Here is a 12,630-nt window from a genome sequence, read left to right as displayed (position 1 = left end):
CCCTGATCATAGCAATCGGTGGGTAGGTAACCCAACACATCGCAACTATACACCCAGTTCCTGTTTAACTTGTAACAAACTCCCTGCATGCATGGACAATTACAAGGGCTCTAACAGGCCTAATTTACCCTGTATTTTGAATTCTTCACAGTTGTGAAACCTGAAACCTATGCAACACGCAAGCAGTTTTTTGAACTACGCTATCAATACCTGTTGAGCCAGTTCTCTGGTGGGGGCCAATACTAGTGCTTGGGTCTCCTTGAACTCAATCTCCAACTGTTGCAGGATGGAAATAGCAAATGTGGCTGTCTTGCCAGTACCTGACTGAGCTTGAGCAATCACATCATACCCTAAAAAAAGTAGGATACATATTTACCGATCCCACAAATTACCACTTCTACTTCACACCATGTATTCCATTTGGAACAGAAATTAATGCCCCAATAATCAAGTGATCAGCAACGAGTATTCTGTCATTTCAGGTCAGTCCCGAAAGATGATTGCCATCATTTCACTTTACGGAATACAACCAGGTGCTACTCCCCCAGGGCTAAGGTTCCCTTCTATGGTTCAGGCCTATCAACAGTCAATTCTTTCCAAATGCCAACGAGTTTTCCTTTACCTTTAATGCAAGGAATAATAGCTCTTTGCTGAATAGCTGAAGGCTTCTCAAAACCGTAAGCATAGATGCCCCGAAGAAGAGACTCCTTTAAATTCATATCATCAAAGTTATCAACAATTTCATTCCAGTTGCTCTGTTTAGTTTGGGGGGAGGAAAAAATTACATGGGATGAATGTCAGACGTGCGCGCGCACACACCTTTCCGAGACTTCACAATCCACACCCAACGCTCACCTCGATGACACCATCGGGGTCCATTCCCTCTGGGCCGCCATGTTCTCTGCGGACAAGGACATCACACTGCGGTTAGTCGCGCCGCCCTCCCCTCGAGGGCGGCCCCGGCCCCGCGGAGCCCGTCCCCCGCACCAGCACCCTCACCCCGCTCGCCCACGATCTCGCGAGAGCGCCACGCGCGGGGCTCCGCCCCCGACACTGCGCAAGCCGGCCTGATTGACGCGTCCAAGGCCCTGCGAGGCCCAGCCAACGGTCCGCCCGCGCCCCCCGACCCTCGGGGCGCGGCAGGCGGGCTCCGCGGCCGCCCCTCCCCTCGGCCAGGGCGCCCCAGCCTGCGTCGCCCGCCACGGAGAAAGCCCCGGCCTCCACCCTTCAAGACTGCCTCAAACGTCTATTGCGCCACGGCTTTTATCCATATGATCGCCGTGTTCCGCGAAAGAACGGCAAGACCGAAATTTCTAATGGCCTTTGGGAAAAAAGACCTCCCTCCACACCCTTGTCCCCCTGCAGTCCTACCCCCCCAACATGGAAGCTTCTCGAAGGACACGGCTTTTGTAACCTAAAGAAACGACCCACGAGCCTGTCGCTTCTAACCCCCACACAGGCCCACCACAACCTCCCCATGCGCCAGATAACCTTCACTCGGGACTCCTACCAGTAGCTGAGGCCGCCATACCTGTTATAATCCGCAGAGCCACCAGACATGTCCGAAGAGCCCCTCAGCGCCCGACTGAAAAGACAGCCGAGCCGGGCCGCCCGTTTTTTATAGGCTCGCGGCCGGATCCCGTTTTCTGCGGAAGAATTTCCTCACCGCTCTGCGATACGTCCCCTAAACTGGAAACCTGGAGCCGTTTTTCTCTGGCGAAATCCTAAAACAGTCGGTAGGGAAATTCATATCTCGTCATTTCTCGCTCTTATAGGGTCGCTGGCTACCCCAGGAGTGGACGGAGTACCGGGACTCTTTGCGTGGCGGCGGAAGGATATTGCAGCTGCGGCAACCGTGCGCCGCGCGCGGTCCCGGCCCGCCCCGCTCCTACGGGGTTTCCGCGTCTCTGACGCAGAGGCTAACCGGGAAGCCGGGGCCGCCGGCGGGGCGGGAGTTTGTGATGGAACTGGGGCCCCCGGTGGGGCGGGAGCCTGTGAGGGACCTGGGCCCAGTGGCGGGGCGGGAGTCTCGGGGGGAGCCGGGGAGCCGGCGGGGCGGAAGCCTGTGAGGGAACCGCGGCCGGCGGCGTGGCGGGAGCCTAAGGGGGTAACGGGGCCGCCGGCGGGGAAGGAGCCTGTGAGGGAACGCGGGACGGAGGCTGTGAGGGAACCGCGGCCGGCGGCGGGGCGGGAACTGCGACTGTGTGCTTGATACTGTGGCTGTGAGTCGAGAGGCGACGCCTCCGGCCCTCACAGCCCTCACAGTGAAAAGCCGCCTGACCGTTGAACATCCACTTAGGTCTTGAGAGGGAGACAAAAGTCCTGCCAGGGAAAATGTCACCTACCCAGCGCGTCCTCGAAAGTCCAGTTGGCCGGTTCGTTTCGCATAACCAGAAGAAATGAGTGAGGGTTGGTTGGCCCATGTGTCTGGTACTAACTCCATTCTACGTGTCTTCAGGTCTTCTCGTCCCCCTCATAAAAATACTGGCGATGACTAACCTAACAGGTGTACGAATGCCTGTCCGATCATTATGAACTTCTTAAAAATGAAAAAAAAGAATGTTTTGGTTGCCGTCCGCATTGATTTTTTTTTAAAATGTTTTAATTACCTGTGTATACTGAAATATTGACTTATTGGAAATCAAACCATTACAACCCTTCCTGCTGAAGTAATATGCGTAATTCCTTAAACTCTGGAAGTTGTTAAGTAGCCACAATCCAGGTCCCTTGAAACAAAAATAGTGCATTCAGCCATTAATTTTTAAAAAACATTTATTTTTCTATTTGAAGGATTTACAGAGAGAAAGAGAAACAGATCTTCCATCCATCTTCTGGTTTACTAACCAAATAGCCATGATGGCCTAAGCTTGGAGCTTCTGTGGACTCTCCTGCCTACAAGTGTGCAAGAGGGCACAGGCACTTGGGTCATGCTCCCCTGCTTTGCAAGGCCACTACAGGAAACTAGATAACAAGTGGAGCAGCCAGGACTACAGTCGGAGCACGTGTGGGATGCTGACACGCTAGGTGAAGATTTAACCTACTACAACATGGCACAGCCCCTTAATCATTTAATTTTAAAATAGAATCCTATCTATGGTCAAGATATCATAAGGGTCTAGGAAAACCTTACACCTTGGTTACTGGAGAAACTGACTCAGTTTTCTATATTCTAGAAGAAACTTGGTTCTGTATACCACTTATTTTTATTCAAACGAAACATCTGTTAGTTGGAGGATTATGATGTGCTGGGAACCATGACGAAAATGACCACCACCAAGGTGACAGCCGACCTGCAGTGCAGCCTCATCCTTCAGTGTTCAAATCCAGAGCAGAGGCAACGTCAGATGCCTTTTGCCTGTGATAGCAGTCAGTGGCTCCTATCTCAAGTATTGTTGGAAAATATGTCTGGGATTACAAGAAATTGGGAGAAAATGCTGATTTAGAAATTTGACTCAGAAAAAAAAAAATGACCCATGCTTTAGTTTCATTTGCTCCTTAGGTTGAAATCAGGGGATCACAGTGTGAAACCAATTAACAGTTGACACCTAATTGTCAGGCGCTTCCCTCAGGGTTGATACTGCAGCAGATACAGAGCAGAGATGGGCCAGAGCTAAATCTTGTTTAGGTGGGCGGGACTGAGGGAGTTCCAGGTTAGGAACAGGAAATGGGGGCACTAAACTGTGGGGTTAAGCCATGGCCTGCAGCGTTAGCAACCCGTGTGTGCATCAGCTGCTCTACTTCTGCTCCAGCTCCCTGCTAATACACCTGGGAAAGCAGCAGGGGGTGACCCAAGTGCTGGGGCTCCTGCATCCACCTGGGAGACCTGGAAGGACTTGGCTTCAGCCTTTGCAAGCCATTTGGGCAGTGAATCTGCAGATAGATTTCCTTCCCTCTGATTTTCAAATGAATAAGATGATTCTTAAATAAGGAAGAAAGAATACATAATGCAGTCAACGTCCTGACCTTCAGTGCCTATAACCATACTGTACGCTTCCAATAAACATGCTGACTACATAATCAATGGCATTAATATGATAGAGCAATACTAATTAGCATAGAGCGTAATCTTTAAAAAATTTTTTTTGTGAAGCCAGAGTGATGGAGAGGCACACATACTGTTTCATTTCATTTGACCTTTACCGGACTACATCCAGGTCTCCCTCTTGCATGGCAAGGATTCAAGTGCGTTTAAGATGAATGTGTCGATTTACCTGGAATTCGTTGGCTCTTTGTCAACCAGGAGTGTGTGAAACCATTCTAAAAATCAAATGATTGTCATGAACTAGTTTTGGTCTGCAGTAGCTTCAGCTGGCAATTCTAAACCCATCTAAGTAATTACAAGCCTGTGTTCACCGGAGGAAGCAATGAATTAGCACAAATTTGGTGGTGCTACATGGGAAAACAATAGCAAAAACCTTAGGGGGATGCCTCAGCAGTGAAGCCACTCAGTAGAATTACACATCATTTCAGAATGTCTAGGTTTGAGTCTTGGATTTGCTTCTGATTTTACATTCCAACTAGTACTCTGAGGGAGGCCACAGGTCATAGGCGGAGAACTTCTAGCTCACAGGGTAGATACGGCCCACCGGGTCAGTAGGTGATGGCTCCTGTAGCTGAGTACCTACCTGCCTGTGGTGTGGGACAGTCGGACTGAGTTCCTGGCTCCTGGCCCAATCCTACCATTGCAGGCATTTGAGGAGTGAACTAATAGATGGGAGATGGTCTGCGAGTCTGCTTTTAAATAAATTTTAAAAGGGCCAGCATAAGGGTAAATGAGCCAAAGTGCTTGGGCTCCTGACCCAAGTGGGAGGCTCAGAGGAAGCTCCTGGCTTCCTGGCTCAGGCCTGACCCAGCCCTGACTGTTGTTGCTATTTTGGGAATGAACCAGCAAATGGAAGACCTTCCCCCTCTCTCTCACTCTAAAATCTGCCTCTCAGAATAAATGAATAGGGCCTGGTGTGATAAATCTTTTAAAAAAATAAAACTTTAAAAAATTTTAAAGTGGGCCCGGCGGCGTGGCCGAGTGGCTTAAGTCCTCGCTTTGAACGCCCCGGGATCCCATATGGGCAAGGGTTCTAATCCCGGCAGCTCTGCTTTCCATCCAGCTCCCTGCTTGTGGCCTGGGAGAAGCAGTCGAGGAAGGCCCAAAGCCTTGGGACCCAGCACCTGTGTGGGAGACCTGGAGGAGGTTCCTGGCTCCTGGCTTCAGATTGGCATAGCACCGGCCGTTGCAGTCACTTGGGGAGTGAATCATGGGACGGAAGATCTTCCCCTCTGTCTCTCCTCCTCTCTGGATATCTGACTTAGTGATAAAAATAAATAAATCTTTAAAAAAAATTTAAGAGTTTTTTTTATTGGAAAGTCAGATATACAGAGAAGAGAAGAGGAAGATCTTTCATCTGAGGATTTACTCCCCAAACGGCTGCAGCAGCCAGAACTGTGCTGATCCAAAGCCAGGAGCCTCTTCTGGGTCTCCCTCGCGGGTGCAGGGTCCCAAAGCTTTGGACCATCCTTAACTGCTTTCCCAGGCCACAGACGGAGCTGGATGGGAGGTGGGGCCGCTGGGATTGGAACCGGTGCCCATGTGGGCTCCTGGTGCATGCAAAGCGAGGACTTTAGCCACCGTGCCAGCCCCCCTTCCCAAATTTTAAAGGGTATGCTTTTGGTGGGGTAGGAATATTTGTGGTCCATCTTAAGATTTCTACGTTAAGCCCATCAGTTGATTTTCCAGTGCTAACAATACATTTCAAGCTGTGTCTTGTGGGTCGATTGATAAATGAAAGTGTGTTCCGGTGTGTGGCTTGGATCTCATTATTACTTGTGACCCTTCAGTATTACTTAGGAATACCTGCAGTCCCTACATCTGTCACTGAAAGCAGAATTGCCTTGAGCTAGGGAGAGCAAGACCACTCGCCTCCTGTTCTATCATTCAGTCCTGCAGGGAATCAGAAGAATGTAGGCAATAGGAGCCCCTGCAACATTCACTGCCTTGTGCTTTACAAGGTTTTAAAATATATTTGCATGAAGCTAAGTAAAGATATTTGCTAGATTTGAAGACAATGGAGACTGGGTTTGTATCCATTTATCCAAAGTCAGTAACTTTTCTGTAACCAAGTTATAAAAACTTTCTTGCCCGTTGAGAGGAAGACAAAAGGTACATTACCATGTTTAAAAACAAAGGATCTAAAATGGCATGATTAAAAATCACTGTTTCTCTGGGTCACTGTACCTTTCAATGAAAAACTAAGTGCAACTTGGAAAAAAACCCGGAGGCCAGTGTTTGGCACAGTGGTTCTGATACTTCTTGGAACACCTGTTTTGCTTCTTATACAGCTTCCTGCTGACAAACATCTGAGAGGCAGCAAGTAACAAGCAATAGTGGCTAGATCCCCCCTGTCTCCACAAGGGAAGCCTGGATGGAATTCTCAATTTTTTTTTAAAGATTTGTTTATTTTTATTACAAAGATATACAGAGAGGAGGAGAACAGAGAGGAAGATCTTCCGTCCGATGATTCACTCCCCAAGTGACTGCAACGGCCAGTGCTGTGCCGGTCCGAAGCCGGGAACCAGGAACCTCTTCTGGGTCTCCCACACGTGGGTGCAGGGTCCCAAGGCTTTGGGCCGTCCTCTCCTGCTTTCCCAGGCCACAAGCAGGGAGCTGGATGGGAAGTGGAGCTGCTGGGATTAGAACCCTTGCCCATATGGGATCCTGGGGCGTTCAAGGTGAGGACTTTAGCCGCTAGGCCACGCCGGGCCCCCAGAATTCTCAACTCTTAGATCATGCACAACACAGCCCTGACCTTTGTGGTTATCTAGGAAGTGATCTAGCAGTGGAAGATGGTCTCTGTCTTTACCTGTCTGATTAGTGAACAAATAAATAAGTAAAACTTAAAAAAAAAAACAAAAAATAATGCAAAAGGGGTGAGTCTGGTGGTTCAACAGGCTAGTCATCTGCCCTGCAGCACTGGCGTCCCATATGTGTTGGTTCTCGTTCTAGTCCCAGCTGCTCCACTTCCAATCCAGCTTTCTGCTTATGGCCTAGAAAAGCAGCAGAGGATGGCCCACATCCTCAGGCCCCTGCACCTACGTGGGAAACCCAGAAGAAGCTCCTAACTGCTGGTTCCAGATCACCTCAACTCTGGCCACTGTGGCCATTTAGGAGGTGAATCAGCAATTGGAAGAGCTCTCTCTCTGTCCCCAGCTTCTCTCTGTAAACCTACCTTTCAAACAGCAATAAATCTTTGAAAAAAAAAAACAAAACAATAAAAAATTAGTAGGAAGGTCTACTTGAGTAGAAATACCTATATAAGCTACATCCTTGCCCAGGATCTATTACAGTAAAGTAATTTATCATGTGATTTTTAGTCTAGTGAGTTAAAAAACAGTATACTAAGAGAGAGAGAGAGAAAAAAAACAAACTATAATCGCACAACTATACAGAAGTGTCCAGGTTGGGGCCAGTGCAATGGTCCAGCCAGCAAATCCTCCACCTGCAGTGTAGGGCATCCTATCAAAGACAACACACACACACACACACACACAAAAGGCAATAAAATTAAAAATCGTAATAAAACATGAGCAAAGACATAGAAAAAAATTACACTGAAGTTACTATGCAGGTGACAAGGTACACATGGAAGGTATTTAGTATTTTATGACTAGGGTTACAAAAAGACAACACAGGACAACAGGCAGTGGGTCATTCTTGTAAAGAGAATGCCATTTATTTGAGGTTAGCCTGCCTCTTTTATAGTCTTCCTAGTTCCTCCCAGTATTTTCCCAATGCTTAAGCAACTCCTAAGCTCCCCTGGGGGCATTTTAAAAAAGGGGAAGTTCCCGGAGCCTCACCAAGGACTTTCAGTAGGACCACTGAGGACTACATCCCTATTGCCAAGGAGACCACGGGGGGGGGGGGGGCGGGGGGGGGAAGGAGTGCCTTCAGAGGCCAAGAACTCTGAGATCACCCATCCCCATTTGGACCTACAATGTGGGATGGAAGAAGCCCAATTCCTGCCTTGCAGGATCCAGGGTCATCAGAACGACAACCAGGATCCCTGAGCGGTCCGCAGAAACAGAAGAACAGTAAACTCCTTCGGAACTAGGGAGAGGAGCTTTCTCTGGCCCTTGCCTGCTTCCAACTTTGGGTCCCCACCCTCTTTTGTAAGGACCATCAGGATCGCTCCAGAAACCCCTCATAACAAACAAACATATGAACAAACAAACTAGAATAGAGAGACAGAGAACAACTAGGAATGCTTAGAAACAGACAGGAAGCGGCCAGCCGGTATGCACTTATAACTCACTGGGTGGGACACAAAGATCAGTTACTCCTCTCTGGGGTGTTGAGGATTTCTCTGCACACCCCTCCCAAAAACGTTCACCTAAACTGTTGACATTGGTCCTGTTAAAGTTATAGAGTTAGACTACCTGAAAAACAACCAGGTTTAGCAAAATCATGCTTCAATGCTATAAAATGCTAAATACTAACATTGAAATAGACAAGAGACAGCTGAATAGCAATCTATAGCCATTTTAGGGTATATGGAGCATGGTTGAATGTAAACCAAAATTGAAACGTCTATGAGGAAGTCACAGGTTTCGGTCGAGAACCTGCATTTCCCTAGTAACATATTGGTTAATCAATACCACGTCAATTAGTGCCATAATGTTGTAAATGGTTGTAAATATTATGTTGGGTTTTCTACTTGATTGGGATGATACTCTGCTGGTCCCACCTTCAGACCAGAGATGGTCTCACCAAGAAGCCATTGAACTTACCAGGACAATAAGATGCTGGACTTTATGATTGGTCAAAACCTCCAATGAAAGAATCTCAACTGAATTTGAACTATGGAAATGCAACAAGGTGGAGCAATCCACCGTGGGCGGGGGGAGGGTTTGGGGAGGGGCGGGGGGAATTCCAGTGCATAAAAAAAAATGTGTCACATAATGCAATGAAATTAATAAATAAATAAAAAAAGGGGGGGAGGTAAGGAAGAGGGAACTTGCTGTCAAGCCAGGGGCTAAATGTATCAGGCCAAGATTGCCCATCCTGTTACCCTTTAGAAACAAGCTAAACTGTGGAGTTAACCCTTGGGAGACCAGGGCCTACAGCAGTTTGCCTAAACATGCCATCATCATTCCATGGGATCTTGCCACTTCTGGGCATTTAGGCAAGAGGAATGAAGAGGTACACTCAACAAAGGCTTGTATTGGAGTGTTCAGAGCAGTTTTCATCATCCGAGCCCAAACCTGAGCCTAACCCAGATGTCTTTAAAAAGGTGGCTGAATGGTGTTACACATTTATATGCCGAGTGAGGGGTGGGGGAAAAGCCAGTTTCAAAAGGAGACCTACTATACAAGTCCATTTCTATAGCGTTCTTGAAAGGACAAAATCATAGAAATGTTTAGCAGATTCGTGGTAGCCAGGGTTCGAAGAGGTCAGGCTAGCGGAGAAGTGGATGTGGCTCTAAAAAGGCACCAAGAAGGATGTGGGGAGCAGAAGTGTTTGGAGTGGTCATTGTCTCCCAGAGGTGACATTACGCTGAAGTCTTGTGAGATGCTATCATTGGAAGAAAATGGATAATGTTCTTTCTTTTAAAAAAAAAATTTATTCTATTTTATTTTATTTGAAAGGCAGATACACAGAGAGAAAGACCTTACATCCACTGATTCATTCCCCAAGTGGCCACAATGGCCAGAGCTGAGCTGATTTGAAGTCAGGAGCTTCTTCCGGGTCTCCCACATGGGTGCAGGGTCCTGAGGCTTTGGGCCATCCTCTGCTGCTTTCCCAGGCCACAAGCAGGATGGGAAGTGGAGCAGCCGGGATGGGATCCCAGTCCATGCAAGGTGAGAATTTAGCCACTAGGCTATCACGCTGGGCCCAATAATGTTATTTCTAGCCACCACATGTGAACATGTGATTATCTCAAAACAAGTAGTTTAGCAACAATAACAAAATAATAAAACCATTGCTAAATATAGGTTGGCTTCCTGGATTTGGTGCTTACACAAGAAAATGCCGACAGTGAGGTCACTAGGTCTTTGTGTACCAGTATAGAAGGATATTTGAGATCTAAATGTTAAAAAGCTCCTTAAATAACAGTATGTTTAGTAAAATATTGTTTGTAATGAAAATGGCTAGCTACACACTGGCCTTATGCAGGGAACCATGTATTATACGTAATTATCTCCATCAACACTTCTAAAAAGAGATAGTGATTTCTTCCCTGGGAGAGACAAGTTTGCTTTGTACTTGATACTTGCCCGTGCAGTTGATACTTTTGCAAGCCATGATTATGTATTACCTTTATAATCTTAAAAATCATAATTACTGTAGATAACATTCTTGGGGTATAAGCAAATATAACCACATCTTGCCTAGTACAAAAGGCGTTACAATGTGATTATTTTTATTATAAGACTATTTCCTTTCTGAAATGACTAATAAGTTTACTTGAAAGTAATTTCTCAATTTAATAAATGTTTGCTTTATTTAATAAAAAAAAGAAAGTAATTTCTCATGTGAGTCAACTTGTCAAAGTGTGATTTTTTTCCATTCCTCAAATCTCTTGAAATGTACTTTTCCCCTTCAGATGGACTCAAAAACTGCCCTTTCGATTTGACCCTTCCTGATTACTGTAGAAATAAAGTGGTTCCTTTCCCTCAGGTTCCCGTAACAATTCTGCTGTACCAGTCTTCTGACGCTTGTCATGGTACAGTTTGTAGTCGTGTGTGTGTGTGTGTGTGTGTGTGCATACTAAGTTGTGCACCTATGTTTAATATATATATATTATAATATATTTATTGGAAGTCAGAGTTGCAGAGAGAGAGAGAGAGGGTCCTTCTATCTGCTGGTTTACTCCCCAGATGCAGCAGCCACGGCCGGGTCAGGCTGAGGCCAGGAGACAGGAGTTCCATTTGGGTCTCTCTAGGATGTGATGCATGACTCACTGCTTCCCAGGATATGTTTTGGCAAGGAAGCTGGCTCAAAACTGGAGCCAGGACTGCAACCCAGGCACTTGGATGTGGGGTACCGGCATCCCAACTGGCATCTTGGCTGCTCTGCCAAACACTTGCTCCTTGTGTGACAGCAGCCGTCCTTTGGCTTTGTAAGCCTCTGCATGCTTACTGAGATAGTGATGTTTTACATAAATGTGCTTCTAACAAGGAGCTATTTGAAACTAAGCAAAACAAAGAAACTAGGCAAGATTTTGGAATTGTTCAGAAGCGGTCATTCCACTTGTAATTTTTAAATATTACTTTTTGGGGCCAGCATAGTGGTGTGTCAGGCTAATCTTCTACCTGTGGCACCAACATTCTGTTTGGGCTCTGGTTGGACTCCCAGCTGCACAATTCTGATCCAGCTCCTGCTTATGATCCTGGAAAGTAATGGAGGATGACCCTGGATTCACGTGGAAGACCTGGAGGAGGCTACTGGTTCTTGGCTAAGCTCTGGCCATGGGAGGCCATTTGGGGAGTGAACCAGCAGATACAAGATTCTCTCTCTCTCTCTTCTTTGTAGCTCGGACTTTCAAGTGAAATAAAAAGAAATCTTTGTGAATCCTACTTTTTATTGCACAAATAGTACTTTAAAATCAACTAAGGATGGGCCCAGCGCCATAGCCTAGTGGATAAAGTTCTTACCTTGCACGCCTGGGATCCCATATGGGCACTGGTTCTAATCCTGGCAGCCCCACTTCCCATCCAGCTCCCTGCTTGTGGCCTGGGAAAGCAGTCGAGGATGGCCCAAAGCCTTGGGACCCTGCACCCATGTGGGAGACCCGGGGGAGGCTCCTGGCTCCTGGCTTCAGATCGGTATGGCTCTGGCTATTGCAGCCACTTGAGGAGTAAACCAGTGGATGTTAGATCTTTCTTTCTATATATCTGACTTTGCAATAAAAATAACAAGATAAATCTTTTTTAAAAATAAACAAAGGACATGGTAAAGATGAAACATCTAGGGAGTCCAAGTACGTCTGAGCAGTGGGTGGTTATCTGGCTCCCCATCCACTACTGCTGGGCGGGGTGAGGATCATGGGCTTGTCCAAGAATTTCCTGTGTCCACAGCGACCATGCTGCTCTGGGGATGCTCTGGGGATGCTCAGGACCATGTCTCTGCCCACTGCTGCCATGTTGGTGGGCGGAATCCAGGTAAGTCTGAGCAGCAGGCAGGTGTCTGGATCCCCCAGCCATGTGGCTGTGGCTGAGGGAACCCATGCTGGGCCAGGCTTCCTGCTGGGAACCATGGCCCCCCATCCACTGTTGCTAGGCAAGAGGAGGGACCTGGGACTGTGGGCAGCCAGAGCACCAACCAGCACCTGGCTTTGCCCTCTGGCCACCCGGCAACAAGCCTTCGGGTCTTGGGGGTATGGTATTACTGCCTAGGGACATCCATGGATAAGGCCATTGTATGTGTAGGTGAGGAATGAATCTTGAGGGACACCCAATGACAGGGCCACTGTACTTGTATGTAAGCAAGGGGACTGAGACCTGGTGGTTTGGAGAGGAGAGACTGGAAGATCAATATGGGTCAGACTGATGCACCAGCCCACATGGGAGTCCTGGGTTGGGCTTATTAGCATGGAGCATGACTGACCACCACATGTCAATGCACATGCAAGCTATGGC

General features: G+C 47.4%; 1 protein-coding gene and 1 non-coding gene across 5 annotated transcripts in view; both read right to left on the bottom strand.

Annotated features, from left to right (window-relative positions):
• EIF4A2 (eukaryotic translation initiation factor 4A2) overlaps nt 1-1,717 on the bottom strand; it is a 6,013-nt gene extending 4,296 nt beyond the window's left edge. For 2 of the 4 annotated variants that reach the window (XR_009245183.1, XR_009245184.1), the window contains exons 1-4: nt 1,532-1,716; nt 856-901; nt 623-755; nt 211-350 (exon numbers count right to left, since the gene is read on the bottom strand). Coding sequence is in view for 2 of the 4 variants with exons in the window: in XM_058662207.1 (XP_058518190.1) it covers nt 211-350; nt 623-755; nt 856-901; nt 1,532-1,560 (348 nt within the window). In the remaining 2 variants the exon portion in view is untranslated. Of the gene's footprint in view, nt 1-210; nt 351-622; nt 756-855; nt 908-1,531 lie in introns of those variants that run through there. The other 2 variants (XM_058662207.1, XM_058662208.1) reach the window with 2 other exon arrangements.
• On the bottom strand, nt 450-517 carry LOC131479957 (small nucleolar RNA SNORD2). The gene has a single exon (XR_009245209.1). It is a non-coding gene; the product is annotated as a small nucleolar RNA SNORD2 (small nucleolar RNA).
• Nucleotides 1,718-12,630: the final 10,913 nt, after the last annotated feature.

Source organism: Ochotona princeps, chromosome 3 (assembly GCF_030435755.1).
Source record: "Ochotona princeps isolate mOchPri1 chromosome 3, mOchPri1.hap1, whole genome shotgun sequence".
Lineage (NCBI taxonomy): Eukaryota > Metazoa > Chordata > Mammalia > Lagomorpha > Ochotonidae > Ochotona > Ochotona princeps.
This window is presented reverse-complemented; position numbering and strand designations above follow the sequence as displayed.